The sequence below is a fragment of the Pantherophis guttatus genome, chromosome 7 (genome assembly GCF_059756535.1).
Source record: "Pantherophis guttatus breed Tessera chromosome 7, ASM5975653v1, whole genome shotgun sequence".
Taxonomy (NCBI): Eukaryota; Metazoa; Chordata; class Lepidosauria; order Squamata; family Colubridae; genus Pantherophis; species Pantherophis guttatus.
In genome coordinates this window covers 44,828,414-44,851,163 of record NC_142069.1, presented here as the reverse complement: position 1 = coordinate 44,851,163, position 22,750 = coordinate 44,828,414, and the positions used below count along the sequence as shown (strand labels likewise).

Here is a 22,750-nt window from a genome sequence, read left to right as displayed (position 1 = left end):
CATAATGTGACACGTATGTCATTTATTAGTTCTTTTTTTTTCCTGTGGATCTTAAAAATTACTAGAGAACCCTGTGATCCATTGGGTCATTATTTGAGAGAAATAAAGGACAGTTTGATGATTCTAGAAAGAACATTAAATTTTATGCTGACAATGCTGAAGATAAAAAGAATATATTCTGAGAAGGATATAAAATATATCATAAATAGAAAAAATAATTGTAGTGGCAAATGAACCTCAATAAAAAGTTCGTGTTTACTTATCTAAACAGAGTGACACAAGAGGGCAAAAAGGCAGATGTACTAGGAGTGATATCCAACTTCCCCATTGACTTTGTTTGTTGGAAGCTGATAGGGGAATACTGGAAATTGTGATCGTGTGAATGTGAGTATGCTGGCCATAATTTTACGGGGGAAAATGGTCTGAACATCATGGAAATTTTAATTCCACAGGAGTCATGAATCCTATTTTTTAATATATTGTTTAAGTTAGCAGATTTTAGTACCTTGATTCAAAAAATGTTATGGTATAAATGTATCATTTGGGCTATCTTGAGGGTACAAACAGACAAACAGATTAATACAAAGAGAGTTTTAGTAGTATATAGAAAGATTATAATTGTCTCCCAATCTGTTTTACAACTTTAAGATTTCTAGATAGTATCTCATATAAGTAGTAACCAAGTCCAACCCAGTTTGCTTATCACTTTTAAAATCAGCCACAATTGGGTAGATACTGCCATCCATTTATGCTTACTTCAAAGTTTATGTGGTTTATTGTTTCAGTGGTTTATGTAAGAGGGCAGGCTGCCAGAAAATTGGCTAGCACCAGGACTGATGGAGCCCTGCCCCTTTAAGACTTAACCATAACCTAACCTAACCTAATCTAACCCTAATCCTCTCCCTAGCCAGCCTACCTGTCCAGCAATGAACAGCTGTAAAAGCCAAACAGAGATGCAGCTGAGTGGGTGTGGATGATGTTGGCATTGTTCAGAACGTGAGAGGGCAGATAGTTTCTATTGCTTTATGGGAATAGAGCCACTGGGAGCAGCCTAGCGCTAATAGACAGAAATGCTTTTCTGTAGCACTGGGTAACACGAATTGCAGTAGTCTAGTTCTAGTAGTAGGAGTTTCTGGGGAAGTGTGTGATAAGGAACTGCAAACACTACCCATTGTGTGCTTGTGTGTGGGTTGCCTAAACGCCAAGCAGGCTTGTGCTCGGCTGGGGCCCACTGACCTTGGATCAGAAGGTCAGAGAACCTGTGACAATAAAAGCTTTGAACTTTCCATTAACAAATCTCATATTATAGCACATGGATCTGGCTGGCTGGAAATTGACCTTATCCATTGCTGCAGAATCTATACCACAGCTTCCCAAGCTGCAGTTTTGACCATGAATCAAGACAGTGTTCATCATTCAGCCAATATTTGTATTCAGTCTTTTTAAAAATCTTTTTTGTATTTTTGTCTCTAGAGAGTAGCATCATATATAAGATTCTATATATATATAGAGTTATTTTAGAAGAAATAATCTATTTTCCCCATAAACTCCATAATCATAGCATAAAGAGAATTGCACAAGCAAAGCCATGGTGTCCTGGAGTTTGTGATAAACTTTGGAAGGCAAGAAGTATTTTTGAAGTGAAAACGGCAACTGTATGCAATGAGTGCACCATATAACCTTCTGAGTGGTAGAGTATTGAGACCTTACAAGCCCTGTCCTCTGAAAACTTTTTCCAGTCTTGAAGCTTGCTGCAAAACTAAAAGATCACACTCAATAAACATAAAAAGTACATTTTATTGTATTTTTTGTGGATAGTGATACAGTATTTTATAATATAATTAATTATTCATAGAAAATTTAGATTTATCTGCTTGGTGAAAACATGATTTTTCTCATAGAGGTTGTTGGAAATTGGATTATGTAATGTATCTCATGATACAGTTCAGGACAATTCAATTATTAGGAGCCTCTGAAGACATCCTTTTATTTAAGATTGCAAGTGTGGTATGCAGATAATCTTCACCAATGCAATTTCATTGTGCCCAATGAATCAAGGAAATGCTTTCACGTCTTTGTAATTGATAAAATATTATAACCCCATTGTATTATTATGAATAACCTAGAGGGCTTTTTAGCAACAAACATAAATATTCTGTTTTGTGTTTGAAGAGCAAAAAATGCTATCTTGCTCAATCATCTTGTGGCAATTTCTTGTACGCATATTAAGCAGCTACTCAGTTTCCTTTTGACTGTATATCAAAAAGGGGAAATCCTTGGAACTAGTTCCATGTTTACTTGAAAACAGAACAATGATTTCACCTCTTTATATTACTAACTTGCATGACAAAATATATTGCAAACATTTTTTCAGCAATGACTTGGAAAAATGACTTGAAATATTCCATTCCTATTATATTTAAATATATTTTGAATGTAAATAACAATAAAATGAGACATATTGCCCTTAAATTAAGAGATGTGAAAACTGATTGGGCTTCAGGTCTCCTGACAAGCGGTGAGGGAAGTGGAAAAAATTAAGACACTAAAGAAAGCCTAGTATTTTTACTACTACTAACTACTACTACTGAATGGTACTGCTTCATTGTGAAGAGTAAAACTATGATACATTAATTTCAGTGGTGGGATTCAGCCAGTTCGCACCACTTCGGGAGAACTGGTTGTTAACTTTCTGAACAATTTGGCAAACTGGTTGTTGGAAAAAATCATTAAGGCAGAGAACCGGTTGTTAAATTACTTGAATCCCACCACTGATTAATTTGTATACATTTACACGTTAATGCTGTTCCACAACCTCAAATACTCATAATAGTGCAGTTGGAGCTGCATCTCTGAGCTGTGAAATTCACAACGATAAGGCAGCAATTTTTTATTATGAAGTGCAGCTGGAAGCAATTCTGTATGAAATCAGGGTAAGTTGGTGGTGAAAATATAAGAGCTTACGGAGGCTCACTAAATGATTGTAGGCCAGTCACTCACTCTCAGCCTAATCTATTTCAAAGGATGGCTATGGTAGTTAAAGAAGGACTATTGGAACTCCAGAATGAATGTTGGGATAGAATTAAATAAATGGCGTATGACTATCACATTTGGACTTTAAAAAAAATCCGAAAACTACTATATGACAGCGAAGAGGGATAAAAAAAGTGTTGACGCTTTGCTGCCACACAGTGGTCATCTGTGTTTATGCTATGTGATTTGGTAGCCATACATAATTGGTATAGAATTGCTTCTAGTTACAGATTTCTCAGTGAACATTGCTGCCATCTACAGATACAATATCCCAAATTCTGGCTTTTAAAAAAAATAATCCTTGTTTATATTCTGACCTATTCTACACTACGCCATGCAGCATCATTCTGGATCTCAGTTGTTTGTATTCAGTGCTAGGTTTTTGGAGTCTAGTTATGGTAGCCAATACAAGCAATGAATGCAGAACTTGTTTTCCTTGCTGTTACTAGTGTGAGGCTGCAACCAGCTTTACAACTGAATACTCCTGTTGCTTGGGCTGCAGCAACTGCTATTCCACCAGTTGGGCTCCTGCAAACTGGGACACTTTTAGTGGATATGCCTCCCTCTGAACTAGAGGGACATGGTAGCCTTTAGTTCAGTGATACAATAGATCAGTGGTCCCCAACCCCCGGTCCGCGGACCGGTGTCGGGCCGTGGAGTACCTGGCACCGGGCCGCGCAGCGGCCGGGGGACATGAACGCTGCAGCGCAAAGGCTCCTGGGCCGTGCGCAAAAGCTCCTGGGCCGTGCGCAAAAGCTCCTGGGCTGTGCGCAAAGGCTCCAGGGAAGAGAGCCCCGCGCAGGTACGCACATGTGGCCCAAAGCCCCCACCCCTGCGCGCGCTCAGCGGGCCACGGTAAAATTATCAAAGGCTGATTGGTCCGCGGCGATAAAAAGGTTGGGGACCACTGCAATAGATGATCCAAAGTTTTTGACATCAACAAATTGGGTTAGAAAAAACTCGTGTGTGAAACTGGAAGACTGGTTAGAGCTGAAAATTCTGCACTAGATGGATCATTGATCGGTCTCAATTTTTAATTGCTTCCTGTACTCCTGTAAAAAGATGTGCTGCAGCTCTTAGCTCCTATTGATTGATGGATGATTTCAAATTGTTTTCAATTCCTAGCAACCACATAGATTCCCCCCCCACACACACACACAATGATGTATCCCTAACATGTTCTTTCAAGTCTCCCAATGGTGCATTCATTGCACTGTAATGGAATCCATCTACTTTACTATTGGTTGTCCTCTTCTTCTCTTTCCTTCTACCTTTCCAGCATTAGTGCCTTTTCCAAACAGCTGGGTATTAACATCATGTGTCCAAAGTAAGATATTGAGCCTGGTCATTGGTGCCTCAAGTAAGAACTCGGGGTTGATTTTTTATGATTTATCAGTTTGTTATGTTGCCTATTCATAGTATTCTCACTCTTCTCCACCACCAAAATTGAAAGGCATCAATACTTTTCCTATCTGCTTCTCTAAAGTTCAACTTTCACTTCTGTAAAATGTCACAGGGAATAGCAAGGGACTATACAGCAATAGCAATAGCACTTAGACTTATATACCACTCCATAGTGCTTTACAGCACTCTCTGAGCAGTTTACAAAGTCGGCACATTGCCCCCAGAAATCGGAAGTATGGAAGGCTGAGTCAACTTTGAGCCAGTCAGGATTGAACTTCTGGCTGTGGACAGAGTTTGCCTGCATTACTGCATTCTAAGCACTGCACCACCACAGCTTGATATAACTATCTTAAGTTCCTACCACTGATTAAAAGTTATCCATAATTAAGTAATTTTTTTTTGTAAATATACTGTAATTCCATAAAATAATATTCAGGAACAGTAGGAACCATCTAGAGCTTGGATTTAGTTGCAAAAAATATGTGTAAACATCAGTATGAAAATATTGCATTGTCTTTAAGGGAATACTGAGAGGAAAGTTGGCATCTCTGTTAAATTTGGATTTAAAAAACAATCAGTTTGAATTGACCAAGCTGACTTGGTAGTAGGAAAATTTTAACACATCGCATCTAGAGACTGGAAGAGATGCTGCAAAAATTGAAAAGCATATATAGAGCTGAGCTGATAATAATCAATATTTCTTTTCCTGATCCGTCACAAAGATTCAGTCTGGAAGGAGGAAAATAAAAGGCAGGGAGAGGTCCTAGAAAGGAAACCTTTTAATTTACTGTGTAACTGTCAATAGAAGGTGATTTTTTTCTCCCCTACCACTAGGTGGGAGTCACTGTTCAATTCCTTTTCTTTGAGACTTGTTTCTTATTTGCTCTTCAGTAGTGTACATTTAGAAAAGCATTTTATAGGGAGAAAGATCTACCGCTGTGTAAACTTCCTACTAATCCAAATCAGAGTTAAAGAAAATCTTCCATTAGACTGCAGTGCTGAAGCTTTCTAACAACTGTTCAACCTTTGGGGTATAATTAAATCATACTGCAATCCCATCAAAAAATTGGCAGTTTTCAACTGGTGAATCATAATTACTTTAATAGGGGTTTTAATAGTAATTATAGCTGAACAGACTTCCAATAAAGATCTGTTTTAAAAGTTTTTTTTTTTAGTTTGTTCATTGGTAATAACTGAATTTTCCACTTGCTGGAGAATCTAAGCTGTATCTATACACACGCATTCAATTAAAATATCAGTCATTGGCTAGGCGTCAAACTGATATTTAAGAGTGTTGCTTTAAAAGGCTGATTTGGGAAGTGTAATAAATTGTAATTTCTTCTTCTGAGCCAAATATGAATTCTTGTTCCTCAATATTTGTTTTTGAATATTTGAATCACTTGAGCTAGAGAAATCATTTATTATCTTAATAAAAATAAGACATCAAAAAAACAAAAGAGCTAGGATTGTATCCCATAAAATGCACTAAAACATCAAATGAAGGGCAGCTGTTGCATTTTTTCACATTGTCTTTTTGCCTACTCACCTCCCTTGCCAACTGGAGGAAATAAAATAATAATAATCCTGCTTTCATAACAGAGAAGATAACTGAGTGAATGAAATAATCTGTGGAGGACCCTATGAAAAATAGACTAGAGTCACAGATTGCAGAGAGCCATGGTTTGTTCAGTTTTATATGAGATTTCCTGGGTGTTGGATCCTGGCCAGCCTTGTCTAGCCTAAGTAGCAGTAAACTGCAGGTAGTCCCAGTGGTGGATTCAAATAATTTAACAACCGGTTCTCTGCTATAATGACCAGATGGGCAGGCGTGGCTCGGTGGTCATGTGACCGTGTGGGCGTGGCCAACTCAACATCACTCATATCGATGGGTGCTTTGCCTTAGCTGTTACAATGTAATAAGGGTTAAGCATAGAGGCAGTTTCTGTAAGCAGGGCAATAAAGATTAGGCTAGAAACAGTACTAGAATGTTTCCTTCCTGCCTTCCTTACAGGATTAGCCCTGTAAAGTAGAAAAAAAACAAAATAAGATTTCTTCCAACAACCAGTTCTCCGAACTGCTTAGAAAGTTAACAACCGGTTCTCCCGAATAGGTGCGAACTGGCTGAATCCCACCCCTAGGTAATCCTCAACTTATGACCACAATTGGGACTAAAATTTCTATTGCTAAGCAAGGCAATGGTTAAGTGAGTCACACCCAAGTTTATAATCTTTTTTGCTATGGTTGTTAAATAAATCACTGCAGTTGTTACATGAATCACACGGAAGTTAAAACAAATCTGGCTTCCCCATTGATTTTGCTTGTCAGAAACCGGCTGGGAAGATCACAAATAGTGATCACATGACCCTGGGATGCTGCAACCATTATAAATACATGCTGGTGCAAAGCACCCAAATTTTGATCATATAACTGTGGGTATGTTGCAATGGTTGTAAGCGTGAGGACTGGTTATATGTTATATGTTATATGTTATATAACCAATATCTTTTCAATGCCTTTCTAACTTCAAATAGTCACTAAACAAATGGTTGTAAATTGAGGACCACTTGGAGTTAGTATGCATATGGGAAATTACTACAGACTGAGGGCTACAGGCTAAACTTTGAAAATATATCTGGGAAGAAGTCAGTGGGCAATCATTTCTGTCCATTGCCAAGGAAATGACATAACATGCTCATAAAATCATTACAGCTGAGTTGACTTGAAAGAGAATTTATATGAATCCAGAATTAATAATATTGCTTCCAAGAACCATCTCCAATAATCTGATGGTGTTGCTCATGAGCAGGAATGAATAGTTTTGACTGTGATGAGTTGACCTGGTTAATAGATGAAAATGAATATGCTTTGTCTCCTTTTTTATGCATGGCTAAACAGCATGCATTTGCACAATCAAAAATCAGCCGGCCATATCAGCCATAAAATTATATCAGTCATAAAATGTTAGTGATACAATCTGAAAGTAAAGGTGATTCCAAGCACATATAGGCAAACATGTCGCGCCTGGCAGTACCTCTTTAAATAAAATATATATTTTCCTGAAACAGTCAGGAAAAGCTCTAAGGGTTGGGACTGCCATTTTAGTAGTGTAACATCTCCAGGAAAATAACCACAATGATATCAAAACTATAATCCAATAAATACTTACCTGAAGAATGTTTGCCGGAACAAAATAGAATATTTTCAAAGAAATATGGTAAAGTTATACGTAATAGGAAATACGTTGCAATATTTTTAAAAGTTAACAATCTTCTTTTCCAATGTTGAAAATCAAAATTAAAGCATATGCAATGTAGCCACACTCTTGGCTAATTATTATTAGCAGCATTATTCTGATGGGTTAAACTACTTACTTTTCTAAAAGTTATTAAATCCAAGATTTTTAAAAAAATGTATCAGTATCATAGTCTTGTCCTCCTGGTGTTATCTTTTAATTCACAGACCAGAAAAAGATGGAAAACTTAAATTTGTGTTTGTTACTATTTATAAAAGGATGACATTAAAGAGAGAGAAAGAAAAAACTGGATGACATTTCCTTTCTTTCTGGAATATAAGCAAAAGTTTTTAAAAAGTTTTTCTTAAGTATATACTGTATTCTTGAATGCATGCATTTACATGGCTTATCTAGTCTACTCTATACCAATCTATAGAGGTTTATGAACCATATTATTGCAAGTATAATACATTGATAACATAATACAAGACATAGAGATACATATCTACTGCCCTGAATTACCAGAAGAAATAGTGCAATTTCACCCTAAGTCTTACTAAAACACTCTGATTTTGGTGGCCATCTGGATCTCAAGGGGAACATTGTTTTCAGGGAAGAAGAGCCACCCCATCCCAGAGCAACCAGAATTCCCTCACTAACCTGCTTTCCAGCTCCATTCTCCTGCATCAGTGGTGGGTTGCCCCCAGTTCGGACCAGTTTGCAAAAACCGGTAGTAAAACCGGCAGGAGGCTCCGCCTACCAACCCGGATGTTATCATAGGTGATCATGCACACTCCTGATGTGAACCGGTAGTAAAGGTAATTAGAACCCACCCCTGTCCTGCATGCAGGGCAACAAAAGAAGACCATGTGACTACCAGTTTTTTAAAAAATGCAATCAGCCCTTCCAACTTCTTAGGGGGGAAAAGATCTTGTGAAGTTAGAAGGTCTGATTGAACTTTTTTTTTTTTTTTACTGGTAGTCACATGTCTTTTGTTGCTCTGCATGCTGGAGAATGGAGCTGGAAAGCAGATTAGTGAGAGAATTGTAGGAGGCCGTCCAGGCCAAAAATGGGCCATGGGGCTCCCACACGTGTCCCATTTTCGCTAGCAGAGGCACCATGGGCTGGTCATTTGCTATTTCCAGGCCAGCCCTGTGGGCCAGATCTAAGCACCCTGCAGGCCGGATCTGACTTACGGGCCCCTGGTCTAGTTTAATGAGGCAAAGTCATAACCAAAAGGCAACATGGGTTTGTCAAAAACAGATCATGCCAGACAAATCTTACTGCATTCTTTAACAAAATGACAAAATTAGTGGACCAGAGGAATCAACTTCTGAGTAAGAACAATGAAAATATGTACCATACAAAAACAAACATAATACAGAAAAACAAACAAAAAGCATTAATATCTAAGCAACATATAATTGAGGCTGCTGATAATAATAATAATACACTTTCGTTGTACAAAATAGGTTCAAGAACCATTCTGGCCCAATGCCTTAGACCCTTCTCCCCAATAAATCCCAAAGCCTAGGCTGCATTGGGAAGTTAAACAGAAAACCACAAGAATTTATCTATCAAGAGAGTCACTCAGTTGGAAAGAGTCTTTATCAATCCTTATCTATGGCTTTAGTGTAACTACCTCACTATTTCAAAAGGCAAGCAGGGTCTTTTTTTCTAGAAGTTTGTTTATCAGCCGGATGTTTGTGAATTATCTGGCAGAGATGCTGTGGAAGGCAATGTTATGCTGGAGTTGACTGTTCTATTTTTTTTCCTGTTTGCTTACCCATCTCTGTTCGCAAGGATCAGATGGTTAAGCACAGCTGCACATTCTAACCCTCTCCATAGGGGCAATTCACATTAATAGTTTAGGAAGCACCTCATATATTTTTGGAGGAGATATAAATAAATACAATACTTCCTGTTTAGTCGCTTATCAGAATAGTTAATCTCTGTAGTGGTGCTACTATGCTAATTCAATGCTTCCTTTTTCCATTCTTTTTCAATACTTAATTGCAAACTCATCATTTCAGCTGGGTGCTTTGCAGAATTGTCTAGGGTGCCTCCATAAACTGTTTCTCTTTTTAAAAAAATGTCCTTTCAAGTTAAATAATTGAAAGCTTTTTGAGGCAGAATGTTGTTTAGAATTATGAAAATGTATTCATTTATGTGCCTCAGAACTTCGCTTAGAAAAGCAGAAACACAGATTTCAAAAAATTACACATGGTCATTTGAATCAGTGAAACTGTTCATTCTTAGTCAGCTCAGAAGAACTACAGTAGAAGTATGTAGATCAAGAGGAGTTTTGCCAGTGCAGTAGTCTCTTTAAATTTCCTTTCCAATCCTTCAGTCCTAAAATTAATGGCTAAATTTGGAAGAGAAATCTTTATTTTAACAACAACAACAACAAAAAAAATTTCATCTTGTATTAAGCATAGCTTAAAAACTTTTTTTAATAAAAGTCAATAGTAAAGGAACAGTCAAGAAATATACCCAAGACTAATACTTGATACAGCAACTGCGAAGACCTTAAAAATATTCAAATGCCATGAGTATCTATCTCAACAAAGATCAGAATTGTACAAGTAATGATATTCGCTGGGACATTCTATGGAAGCAAAGTTGGGTTTTGAAGAAGCAGTCTAGAAAGAGTATTGATAACTTGGATAATGGAGAAGACTCCTAAGAATATCATGGATGGACAAGAAAACAAATAAATGGATTATTGAACAAATCAACCCAGAGTCCTCACTGGAGGCACAATTGACTAGGCTCAAATGATCTTACTATGGATACATATGCAAATACCTCATTCTCTAAAAGAAGGCTCTAATGCTGTGAAAGGAAAAAGAAAGAGAAGAGCACAACCAACAGCAAAGTGGATGGATTTAATTACAGTGGTGGTAGACCATTGGAAGACCTGAAGGATCAGGTTAGGGACAGATTAGAAGTCTGTTTGTTTGTTTGTTTGTTTGTTTATTTATTTATTTATTTATTTAATTTTTATACCGCCCTTCTCCCGAAGGACTCAGGGCGGTGAACAGTTAAAATAACATACATATAAAATGTGAATATAAGATGATTAAGCTAATTTGATTCATCGGTTAAGAATCTTCAGCATAAAGATTTAGAACAATTAGAAGAGATTTATGCCAGCCCGGCTTGGTGAAACAGAAAGGTCTTAAGTGCACGACGAAGATCTGGGATCATTCGTATCCCTGGGGGTAACCTGTTCCAAAGGGTAGGTGCCCCCACAGAAAAGGCTCTTTCTCTGGGAACCACCAGTCGACATTGCTTTAGTGACGGCACCCTGAGGGGGCCCACCCTGTGGGAGCGTGCTGGTTGGTGAGAGGTTACTGGTTGCAGAAGGTGGTCTCGTAGGTACCCAGGTCCTAAGCCATGGAGCACTTTAAAGGTAAGAACCAACACCTTGAAGCGCACTCGGAAGACCACCAGGAGCCAATGCAGCTCACGTAGGAGAGCTGTTACATGTGAGCGCCATGTCGCTCCTAATATCACCCGCGCAGCTGCATTCTGGACCAGTTGGAGTCTCCATGTGCACCTCAAGGGGAGCCCCATGAGAAGAGAGCATTACAATAGTCCAGACGGGAAGTGACGAGGGCATGGGTGACTGTGTGTAAGAAGTCCCAATCTAGAAAGGGTTGCAACTGGCAAATCAGGCAAACCTGATAGAAAGCTCCCCTGGCCACGGCTGTCATATGCTCTTCTAAAGACAGCCGCATGTCCAGGAGGACACCTAAGTTGAGAGCTCTTTCCGTGGGGACCAATGACTCGCCCCCAATAGTCAGCGATGGTATCAGCTGGCTATATCAGAACACCGGCAGCCACAGCCACTCGGTCTTGGAAGGGTTGAGTCGGAGCCTGTTTCTCCCCATCCAGATCCGCACGGCTTCGAGGCACTGGGACATCACTGCAAGGGCATCATTGGGATGGTCTGGGGTGGAGATGTACAGCGGAATATCATCAGTGTAAAGATGGCACTGCATCCCAAAACCACGGATGAGCTCACCCAGCGGCTTCACATAAATGTTGAACAGAAGAGGTGAGAGGACCGACTCCTGTGGCACCCCACAAATAAGGTGTCTTGAAGTCGACCTCTACCCTCCTGCCAACACAGACTGCGACCGGTCAGAGAGATAGGAAGAGAACCACCGTAGAACAGTGCCTCCCACTCCTAGCCCCTCCAGCTGGCGCAGCAAGATACCATGGTCAATGGTGTCAAAAGCCGCTGACAGATCTAATAAAACCAGGCTAGAGAAGCAACCCCTATCTTGAGCTCTCCAGAGATCATCAACCAATGCGACCAATGCTGTTTCAGTGCTGTAACCAGGCCTGAAGCCGGACTGGAATGGATCTAAGTAGACAGTTTCATCCAGGTACTGCGGGAGTTGCTGCGCCACCACACTCTCAACAACCTTTGCCACAAAGCGAAGGTTGGAGACAGGACGGTAGTTTGCTAGAATAGCTGGGTCCAGAGAGGGTTTCATGAGGAGGGGCCTCACCACCATCTCTTTCAAGGCGGAAGGCAAGAAACCCTCACACAGAGAAGCGTTTATAATCCTCTGGAGCCAGCCTCGTGTAACCTCTCGGGTACCAACCAGGAGGGACACGGGTCCAATAAACATGTGGTTGCATTCAACTTCCCCAGTAACTTGTCCACGTCTTCAGGGGTCACAGGGTCAAACTCATCCCAAATAACATCCTCAAGACTCACCTCCATCACTTCATCTGAACTTACCCAGTCAGAGTCCAAGTCTTCCCAAATTTGAGCAATTTTATCATGTAGATATTGTGCAAAATCCTCAACTCGATCTTGCAAGGGGTCTTCCCGTGCTCCCAAATGGAGGAGGGAGCGGGTCACCCTAAACAAGGCAGCTGGGCGATTATCTGCCGATGCAATAATAGCAGAAAAATAGTTATATATTGCCACTGCTATCGCCACTAAGTAGGTCTTAATATATGACCTCACTAGTGTTCGGTCAGATTCGGAACAACTGGCTCTCCAACTACTCTCTAAGCATCTTTTCCGGCGTTTCATTTCCCTCAACTCCTTGGAAAACCATGGAGCCGGGCAACTTCGACGCCGGGTCAGAGGCTGCAAAGGCACAACCTGATCCAAGGCACCAGCGGCCATCCTATCCCAGGTTGCTGCCAGGTCTTCAATCGAGTTGTGAGCTAGAGTCTCAGGAAATGGCCCAAGCTCCATTTGGAATCTGTCAGGATCCATCAGGCGCCTGGGGCGGAACCATTTAATCGGTTCCACCTCCCTGAGGTAGGGTGTAGCGGACAGAAAGTCAAGCCTAAGGAGAGAATGGTCTGACCATGACAAGGGTTCGATGACTATATCCCCTATATCTAGGCTATTCAACCACTGGTCAGATACAAAAATCAAGTCCAGAGTGTGTCCCCCCGTGTGAGTAGGGCCATGAATTAACTGGGTCACGTCCATGGCTGTCATGGGAGCCATGAACTCCCGAGCTACCTCAGATGTTTCACCGATGGAAGGCAGATTGAAATCTCCCATGACAAGAAGCCCAGGAGTCTCAACCGCCACCCCGGCTATTACATTGAGGAGATCAGGCAGGGCTGCTGCTATGTGGCAGGGAGTCAGGTACGTAATCAGCAGGCCCATCTGTAACCCATGGGCCCACTTCATGAGGAGGGACTCACATCCGGCTGTCTGAGGAACAGGGGCTTCCCTGGGATCAAGGCTCTCTTTTATAATAACCGCTACCCCTCCACCCCTACCCTGAGCCCTTGGCTGATGGAATGCGTGGAAACCTGGTGGGCACATCTCTACGAGGGGGACTTCCCCTTCATTTTATTTATTTATTTTATTTATTTTATTTCATGGCCCAACCAGGTCTCTGTAATGCCCGCCAGGTCTGCTCTCCCCTCCTGAATTAGTTCACAAATGAGGGGGGCTTTGTTAGCCGCGGACCTGACATTGCATAACATCAGCCTAAGGCTCGGGCCCTGAGACTCTGAGCAACCCAGGGAACGAGAAGAGCTTTGGGGGTCGGAGCGTGACACCGCTTGAAGACAGCGGTTGTGTGCTCCCCTAGCATGATGTGGCCCCCTGCTCCCACCATATCTGCCCCTCCCAACCATGACCTTGATGGAGCAACCTCTTTCCATACAGGTATTAAGCCCCTCCATTCCCAGATCTGCACATCCTATGGTATAACTCTGTGCCAGATCTGGCATCCTCTTTAAAAAAATCATATTTTAACCCCTCCCTCTGTGGGTTGCCCCCCAAATCCACATGACTTACCCCGCTCCCATCTACCCCCTTTTTAGAAATCTTTATAATATTGGATAAGAAATTAGATAAAAAGACCCTCAACCCCTTCTTTGCAACATGCCACCTCTCGGGATTCCAAAATCCGTCATCAAGGTAGGCCCTCGATAATGTGGAGGGCCAGGTCTGCGATGGGGGGAGTCTCGCAGAGCAAGAAGCTCAGCCGCTGAGTACATCCAATGACCAAGGGGTGATCTTAGAATGGCCAAGAAGTTCTGAAAGTCCTGGAGAGAAGGAAGATGTAAATCTAGCTGTTGGTAGAAAATGCTATATTGTCCTCTAATAACAGTAGGAGGAGTCTTATGTTGTTCAAGAACACCAAGGAAATAATGTCAAGGCACCCTCTTACAGTGGCTGGCTAGAGTATAAATGCTCTGATGTGCCAATCCATCTGGTGGTGAAGAGCGATGTACCGACTCCTGCAATATCTGCATCCTAGTTGTTAAACTCTCCGTCCGACTGAAAGAGTTGATGGATTATAGGGCCGGTTTGTAGGATCCTGTTGGTGGTGATGTTATGAGAAGATGAGATGTATTAGCAATGGAATACTAGGAAGATGTATTTGCTGGGGGATAATCAATTAGATGGTCAGTGATAGATGTATCTCTGAGACCAGATGAGCAGTGTGTGTGTAATATGAGGCGGCTGAGATTATAATTCTACAATCGTCCGCTCGCCTTTTCAAGTCATAAGGTCGTGGGTTTTTTTTTTTAATCTCAACTGGTTTTTATATAGATCACATGTCATTATGGGAACCGCCCCTTCAGTAAAAATAAGTATCCTATGACAAGCTTGGGGGGGGTTCTGTGGTGGTAAGTTATAGAAAAATATCCCTGCAGCATCAATCAAGGGGTGCAAAGCTGTTACTGGTTTTCACATGTTGTTTAACGGCCAGCACAGCACTCTTCCAACACCGTTACTGTTGCCGCTGTCCAGGGTGCTGTAGTCTTGTAATGGAGGCTCCAAAAGTAATAGGACATTTCTGTTGCCTTGACAAGGACCGCCTCGCCGCCGACGTGGTCGCCGCCAACCACAGCATTGCCAGCAACCCAGCCCTCGCCAACAGGAAGAAAGGCAGCAAGCCACCACAACTTGGGCGCCGCTGCTGCCTCCGACCTTGCAGCTGTTGTTATCATGGAGTAAAATTATCTCTGTGTTTAGTAAAAGACAACATCAACGATGATGTGTAATCAGACAAAATCAATTTAATCAAAGCGTCTGTCACTGTTATTCAAGATATTTGAGGTATTTTTCTACTATTATTTACAATATAACAACATTATTTGTATTTCTGCAGATATACTATAGATGTGAAATTCCCTTTAAATTAAAGGAAGTATTTTTTTAAAAAAAAAACAGAAACAGAAGAGATATAAAGGAGTCACCTATGTGTGAGTTGGGCAGCTATATAAATTTGTTGAATAAAATTAAACAAAGCTTCTTTCATGAGATCAGGATAGGCATTCTTCAACCTGCAGGCTATGTGTCACTCCAGCCCCCTTTTTCAAATTCCGTGAGCGCTCAAAATTGTGTGTTCAAAATCACTAATTATTTGGCTTTTTTTGTTTATAAAATTACATTTTATACAGTCTGAATTGGATCATCCCTACCTTGCATGAGTTGCCTCCAGCCATACTGGTTTCTTTGGTGGCGGAACTAAAGAGATTGGCCACTGTCTTTGTCTGGAATGAGTTTTGACTTCTCAGTGTAGTTTACAATACTCTTGGCAAGTATTAAACAGGCCTAACCCTGCTTAGCTTCTAAACTCATACAAGGTTAACCCTGGTCTCTAAACTAGAAAAATGACCAAATTTCTTCAGTTATGTAATCATACCATCACCATCCTTATAGCTTTTAGAATCCCCCAAAGTTGTTTTTTTTAATGGTCCCTAGCCACCATACTGTGCACCATACCATGCAGTTAAATGATTACTCTGGAATTCATTTAAAATGTCCATTTATTTCTTTAAAACACACCCCTATATAACTGTTTTATATATATTTAGGGAAAACTAAGAAATTCTAATAAGAATCTTCCAGTTAATCCACCGGGCTACATATTACATAAAACATATGTCTGTGAATAGAACAAAGCCCATTAAAATCATTTAGAGACAGGAATTCCTTCTGGAAGTACAACTTTTTCTGTAAACATGTATTTAACAAAGTTAACTTGCTCTCAGGGAGATATTTTCAAATGTAGACCATACTTCTGTAATATTTTCAAAGCTTTCACATAGACTATTTTTAATTGTGTTATTTTCTAATAATACACACTAAGTAATGAATGCAGCTACTGCACTTAGTAGATGATTTCAGAAACTCAGTTTATCAGACATTCTGTTTTCAGTCTTCCTACAAAGGCACAGTACAATCTCCTGGGATTTGTAGTTTACAGAGCAAGATGATAGGATGGTGGTGGGTATGGTTGAACAATCTCCCTGCAGGTTAGAACTGATAAGCAGCTCAATTCCATCAGTGCGCAGATTTGTAAATAAAGGTTTTCCTTCTCCACCAGAGCATCACCTTCTGAGCAATGCCAGCTGCTTTGGGTATTCTATGCTTTGCCCAGTGAAAGGAGGTGAGCTGGACTTGAAGACAACAAGAATTGTTCCCGGGAATGCATTTGATCATCCCAAGGGTGGTTGTCCTTTCACATCCCTTGCTTTCCTAGATCAGACCAGACCTGGGATGTCAAAGCCATTCCACACAGGGTGAAACAGCCAGCAATCAACTCACTGCAGCCCAATTTTACCTTTGTACAGGGCAAGGAAGAAACTACAGCATCTTCCTTTATCCTGCATAGTTGAAAATGGTAGCCACTCTAATGGTTATATATTTCTTTCTATCATAACAAGGCTATTTTTAGGTTTGTAATTTAGTCTAGCCTGAGTGTGTAGCTTCTAGGCTTTCTAGCTGGGATTCTTGTTCTTTAACATCCACACTCGATATATCCAAAATGCTTTGTGGATATCTGTTTGAATGGAATCATGCCAGCACATCAGCATTTTCTCCCATCTTTCATTAACCATACTGAGATATATTTAGATGGACAACATGCTAGACAACACAAACACCATATCTTTTTCAGGAAGGGGAAAAATACCAGTTGCAATGAGTGGATATTTTATGCCACTTTATACTTAACATCTTTAAATTCTAGATTAGCCACAGCTTGTGAAGGACAGTTTATATAATGTAATGCTTTACAAAATCAAGATCACGTGAAGTGTTAATACCACTTTATAATGCCTTGGTAAGGCCACACTTGGAATATTGCATTCAGTTTTGGTCGCCATGATGTAAAAAAGATGTTGAGACTCTAGAAAGAGTGCAGAGAAGAGCAACAAAGATGATTAGGGGACTGGAGGCTAAAACATATGAATAACAGTTGCAGGAACTGGGTATGTCTAGTTTAATGAAGAGAAGGCCCAGGAGAGACATGATAGCAGTGTTCCAATATCTCAGGGGTTGCCCCAAAGAAGAGGGAGTCAAACTATTCTTCAAAACTCCTGAGGGTAGAACAAGAAGCAATGGGTGGAAACTAATCAAGGAGAGAAGCAATTTAGAACTAAGGAGAAATTTCCTGACAGATAGAACAATTTAAAAGTGAAACAACTTGCCTGCAGAAGTTGTGAATGCTCCAACACTGGAAATTTTTAAGAAGATGCTGGATAACCATTTGTCTGAAGTGATGTAGGGTTTCCTGCCTGGGCATGTGGTTGGACTAGAAGACCTCCAAGGTCCCTTCCAACTTGTTATTCTATTCTATTCTAAAATCGCAACACATTGTATTTACGCATTACGAAGAAAAATCCCAAGCACAGCAGAAAAGTCATCAAAAATCCAAAGCAATTTCAATTATCTAATTTGATTTCTTATTTTGGAACAGGATGGTGCATCAGTTTGTAAATCTACTTCAATATGGTGATTAAACAACATTTCATTGAGTCTACTCACTTGTTCAAAACTTCTTAGAATCATACAATATCAAGTAACCAATTAAATTGTACATAATGACATCACTGATGAATTAAAATAATTGATAGAGCAAAGCACAATATTAATGTTAACAAAGGCAAGCATTCTCTTAGAAATTCCTGAAACATGAAACAATGGGAAGAGGTTTTTTTCGGTATTGCTGAATCTCTTTAGGAAAAACTAAGTCATTTTATTTGGGAAACACTAAATCATTTTATGCTGCTTCTGATTTATATAATAAATTTATTGTGTCTATTTTTATTTGGATAATAAAGATCCATCTACTTTCAAACAAAGAAATTGTCCTGTTTTTTGCAAGATGAAAAATCACTGATAATCTTGGCATCATTTTTCCTGTACATTTACAAAAACTGCAGTGTTTTCATCAATAGGTAGCTGTTTAACTTTAAATAATAGTATAGTTCAGCTGGAAAACTTATACACAAAAATTAATACAAGGGCTTGATGATCGTCTCTCAGTGACTCTGGTAATCTCTTTATTCTTAAAATGATGCTGATGTTGAATTGGGTTCCTTCCTATATATCTTTCTGTATCTTCTTCTAGAGTGGAAGAATGTGAATCCAATATCCAACTCTTCATATTCTTCAGTAAGGCTTATCAGTTGTACAGGAATGTTATTTTGCTTTGTGGGAAGTTTTAGTGTCCACAGGGCATTCAGTTACATTGCACATACTTTAAAATACGTTGTTGGTGTTGGTGATTACCTATAAAGCTCTACATGGCTTAGGCCCGGGGTATTTGGCGGATCACCTGCAGCCAGCAACAGCTCCCCATCGCCCGGTGCACTCACACAGAGAGGGCCTACTTATTTATTATTTATTTATTTTATTTATTAAATTTATATACCGCCCTATTCCTAAGGGACTCAGGGCGGTGAACAGCGAACGATAAAAATACATGTAATACAAACGTTAATAATAAAAAACCAATTAAAATATACTAAACATTCTGGTCCTAGATAATTCAAGACATCCCAGTTTAAAATAAAATCAAAAAGCAATATAAAGGGAAAGTTAGGCCAGGCCGGCCTGCTGAAACAGGAATGTTTTGAGGGCACGGCGGAAAGTGCGCAGATCCGGAATCTTCTGTATCTCTGGGGGGAGCTCGTTCCAGATGGTGGGTGCCCTCACAGAAAAGGCTCTCCCCCTGGGGGCCGCCAGTCGACATTGTTTGGCTGACGGCACCCTGAGAAGCCCCTCTCTATGGGAGCGTACTGGGCGGTGAGAGGCTATTGGTGGCAGAAGGCGGTCTCGTAAGTACCCCGGTCCTAAGCCATGGAGCGCTCTAAAGGTGGTAACTAAGACCTTGAAGCGCACCCGGAAGACCACAGGGAGCCAGTGCAGCTCGCGCAGGAGGGGAGCCACATGGGAGCGCCATGCTGCTCCCATAACTACCCGCGCGGCCGCATTCTGGACCAGCTGGAGCCTCCGGGTGCTCCTCAAGGGGAGCCCCATGTAGAGAGCATTACAGTAGTCCAGGCGTGAAGTGACGAGGGCATGAGTGACCGTTTTTAACGAGTCCCGATCCAGAAAGGGACGCAACTGGCGAATCAGGCGAACCTGATAAAAAGACCTCCCAGCCACAGCCGTCAAGTGTTCTTCTAAAGACAGTCGTGAGTCCAAGAGGACGCCTAAATTGCGAACCCTCTCCGTGGGGGGCAATGACTCAGCCCCAATAGTCAGTGATGGCATCAATTGACTATATCGGGACGTCGGAAACCACAGCCACTCGGTCTTGGATGGGTTGAGCCTGAGTCTGTTCCTCCCCATCCAGATCCGTACGGCCTCCAGGCACTGGGACATCATTGGGGTGGTCCGGGGTGGAGATGTATAGCTGAGTATCATCAGCATACTGATGATACTTCACCCCAAAACCACGGATGATCTCACCCAGCGGCTTCACATAAATGTTGAACAGAAGGGGTGAGAGAACCAACCTCTGTGGCACCCCACATACAAGGGGCCTCGGGGTCGACCTCTGCCCCCCTGTCAACACGGACTGCGACCGATCAAAGAGAAAGGAGGAGAACCACCGCAACACGGTGCCCCCCACCCCTAACTCTTCCAACCGGTGCAGCATGATACCATGGTCGATGGTATCAAAAGCTGCTGAGAGGTCTAATAGGACCAGGATAGAGGAGCAACCCCTGTCCCGGGCCCTCCAGAGATCATCTACCAATGCGACCAATGCCGTTTCCGTGCTGTATCCAGGCCTGAAGCCCGACTGGAATGGATCTAGATAAGCCGATTCATCCAAGTACTGAGGAAGCTGTCGTGCTACCACACTCTCAACAACCTTCGCAACGAAGCGAAGGTTGGAGACTGGACGGTAATTAGCCAACACTGCTGGGTCCAGGGAAGGTTTCTTGAGGAGAGGCCTCACCACCGCCTCCTTCAAGGCGGCAGGGAAGACACCCTCTCTCAAGGAAGCATTTATAATCCCCTGGAGCCAACCTCGTGTAACCTCCCGAGAGGCCAGCACCAGCCAGGAGGGACACGGGTCCAATAAACATGTGGCCGCGCTTAGTCTGCCCAGTATCTTGTCCACGTTTTCCAGAGTCACAGAATCAAACTCTTCCCAGGTAATATTCTCAAGACTTGCCTCCATCCTCCCTCCCGAATCTACCCAGTCAGAGTCCAAATTTTCCCGAATCTGAGCGATTTTGTCATACAGATATTGTACAAAGTCCTCGGCTCTACCTTCCAAGGGGTCCTCCCGCGCTTCCTGGTGGAGCAGGGAGCGGGTCACCCTAAACAGGGCGGCCGGGCGATTATCTGATGACGCAATAAGAGCGGAAAAATAGTTACACTTTGCCGCTTTTATTGCCACCAGGTAGGTCTTAATATGAGACCTTACCAGTGTTCGGTCAGATTCAGAACGGCTGGCCCTCCAACTGCTCTCCAGGCGTCTTTTCCGGCGTTTCATCTCCCTCAGCTCCTCGGTGAACCAGGGAGCCAGGTGAGATCGACGCCGGGTCAGAGGCCGCAAAGGCACGACCCGGTCCAAAGCTCCAGCGGCCGCCCTATCCCAGACAGCCACTAGATCTTCAGTCGAGCCGTGTGCCAGAGCCTCAGGAAATGGCCCAAGCTCCGTCTGGAACCTATCCGGGTCCATCAGGCGCCTGGGGCGGAACCACCTCATCGGTTCCGCCTCCCTGCGGCAGGGTGTGGCGGTTCGAAGGTCAAAGCGAAGGAGGGAGTGATCTGACCATGACAAGGGCTCGATCGCTATATCCCCTATCTCGAGACCACTCAGCCACTGACCAGAGACAAAAACCAGGTCCAGCGTGTTTCCCCCCGTGTGAGTAGGGCCATGAACTAATTGGGTCAGGTCCATGGCCATCATGGAAGCCATGAACTCCTGAGCCACCTCAGACGCCTCACCGACGGATGGCAGGTTGAAGTCCCCCATGACCATAAGTCTAGGGGTATCAATCGCCACCGCGACTATAACGTTGAGTAGTTCAGGCAAGGCCGCTGCCACGTGGCAGGGAGCCAGGTACGTAACCAGCAGGCCCATCTGCACCCCATGACCCCACTTCACAAGGAGGGACTCACATCCGGCCGCCTGAGGAACAGTGGCCTCCCTGTTGGGTTGGGGTTACTTGGGGTTCCGTCGGCCAAGCAATGTCGGCTGACAGTCCCTAGAGAGTGAGTCTTCTCTGTAGGCGCACCTACCCTCTGGAATCAGCTCTTCATGGAGCTCCAGGTGGCCCCCGACCTTCGCTCTTTCCGCCATGACCTTAAAACATGGTTGTTTCGCCGCTGAAGCGGTTTTAATGGGAATTTTAGATTCTTTTATTGTTTGAATTTTAATTTGGACTTGTTGTTGCTTATTGCTGTGAGCCACCCTGAGTCCTTGTGGAGAAAGGCCAGCATATAAGTCTGATAAATAAATAAATAAATAAATAAATAAATAAATAAATAAATAAATAAATAAATAAACAAATAAAATAACTCAGAAGTGGTGCTTCAGACTATGCACAAGAAAGAGCATAGCATCTTTCTGCTATTGTTTAAAGAGCTGAGGCCTTAGGTAGCGACATGTGTGAGGTATGGTCTGTTTGTTAAACAATTATTAAACAATGCAGACAAAAAACAATGGATGGAAACTAACCAAGGAGAAAAGCAACTTAGAACTAAGGAGAAATTTCCTGGCAGTTAGAAGAATTAATCAATGGAACAACTTGCCTCCAGAAGTTGTGGGTGCTCCATCACTGGAGGATTATAAAAAGAGACTTTTCTAGAATGGTATCAGGTCTCCTGCTTGAGCAGGAGGATGGACTAGAAGACCTCCAAAGTCCCTTCCAACTCTATTATTTTATATTCCCTTCATCAGCTATCTGAATGAAACCCTGCTTTGAAACCTTTCAGCAAAATGAAGAATCACTCCAATTCTGTTCAGTGGAGCAGCACCATCAGAGCATAGGCAACAGCACTTTCTGCATATCTGCAGTACATGCACTGAAGCTGTTATTCACAAAGGAAATCTATGATTGAGGTAGACTAACCCCCACCTCCACTTTTTGCTGAGGCAGTTTCATTTGCAAAGTGAAATACTGCATTGATGCAGACTGCCTACAACCTGCTTGCTCATACTGTTTATAACAAGTCATATCAGCTTTATTGTTGCTTATCTTCCAAAGCTATGAAAATTATGGGTTCTTAGATTAATATCCCAGCCAGACTTATTTACTGAACCTGCCTCTGACCAGTAACTCTGATAGTACAGGAACAAAGGACCTTATTCTAATTAT

The 22,750-nt window shown here is 41.9% G+C and overlaps 1 protein-coding gene and 1 long non-coding RNA gene across 2 annotated transcripts in view; one reads left to right on the top strand and one right to left on the bottom strand.

The window, feature by feature from the left end:
* LOC117655821 (uncharacterized) overlaps positions 1–22,750 on the top strand; it is a 38,177-nt gene that overhangs the window by 1,058 nt on the left and 14,369 nt on the right. Inside the window, exon 2 of the long non-coding RNA XR_004588797.3 lies at positions 272–384. This is a non-coding gene — a long non-coding RNA (uncharacterized LOC117655821). The remainder of the gene's footprint in view (positions 1–271; positions 385–22,750) is intronic.
* On the bottom strand, positions 10,767–13,484 carry LOC148112827 (uncharacterized). Its single transcript, XM_087873472.1, has 2 exons — positions 12,618–13,484; positions 10,767–10,781 (listed from the first exon to the last, which is right to left on the bottom strand). The coding sequence occupies exons 1-2, from the start codon at positions 13,482–13,484 to the stop codon at positions 10,767–10,769; spliced, it is 882 nt and encodes a 293-aa protein (XP_087729598.1).

Coding starts and splice junctions, on each gene's coding strand:
- LOC148112827 (XM_087873472.1), bottom strand. CDS start 13,484: ATGTGCCCACCAGGTTTCCACGCATTCCATCAGCCAAGGGCTCAGGGT.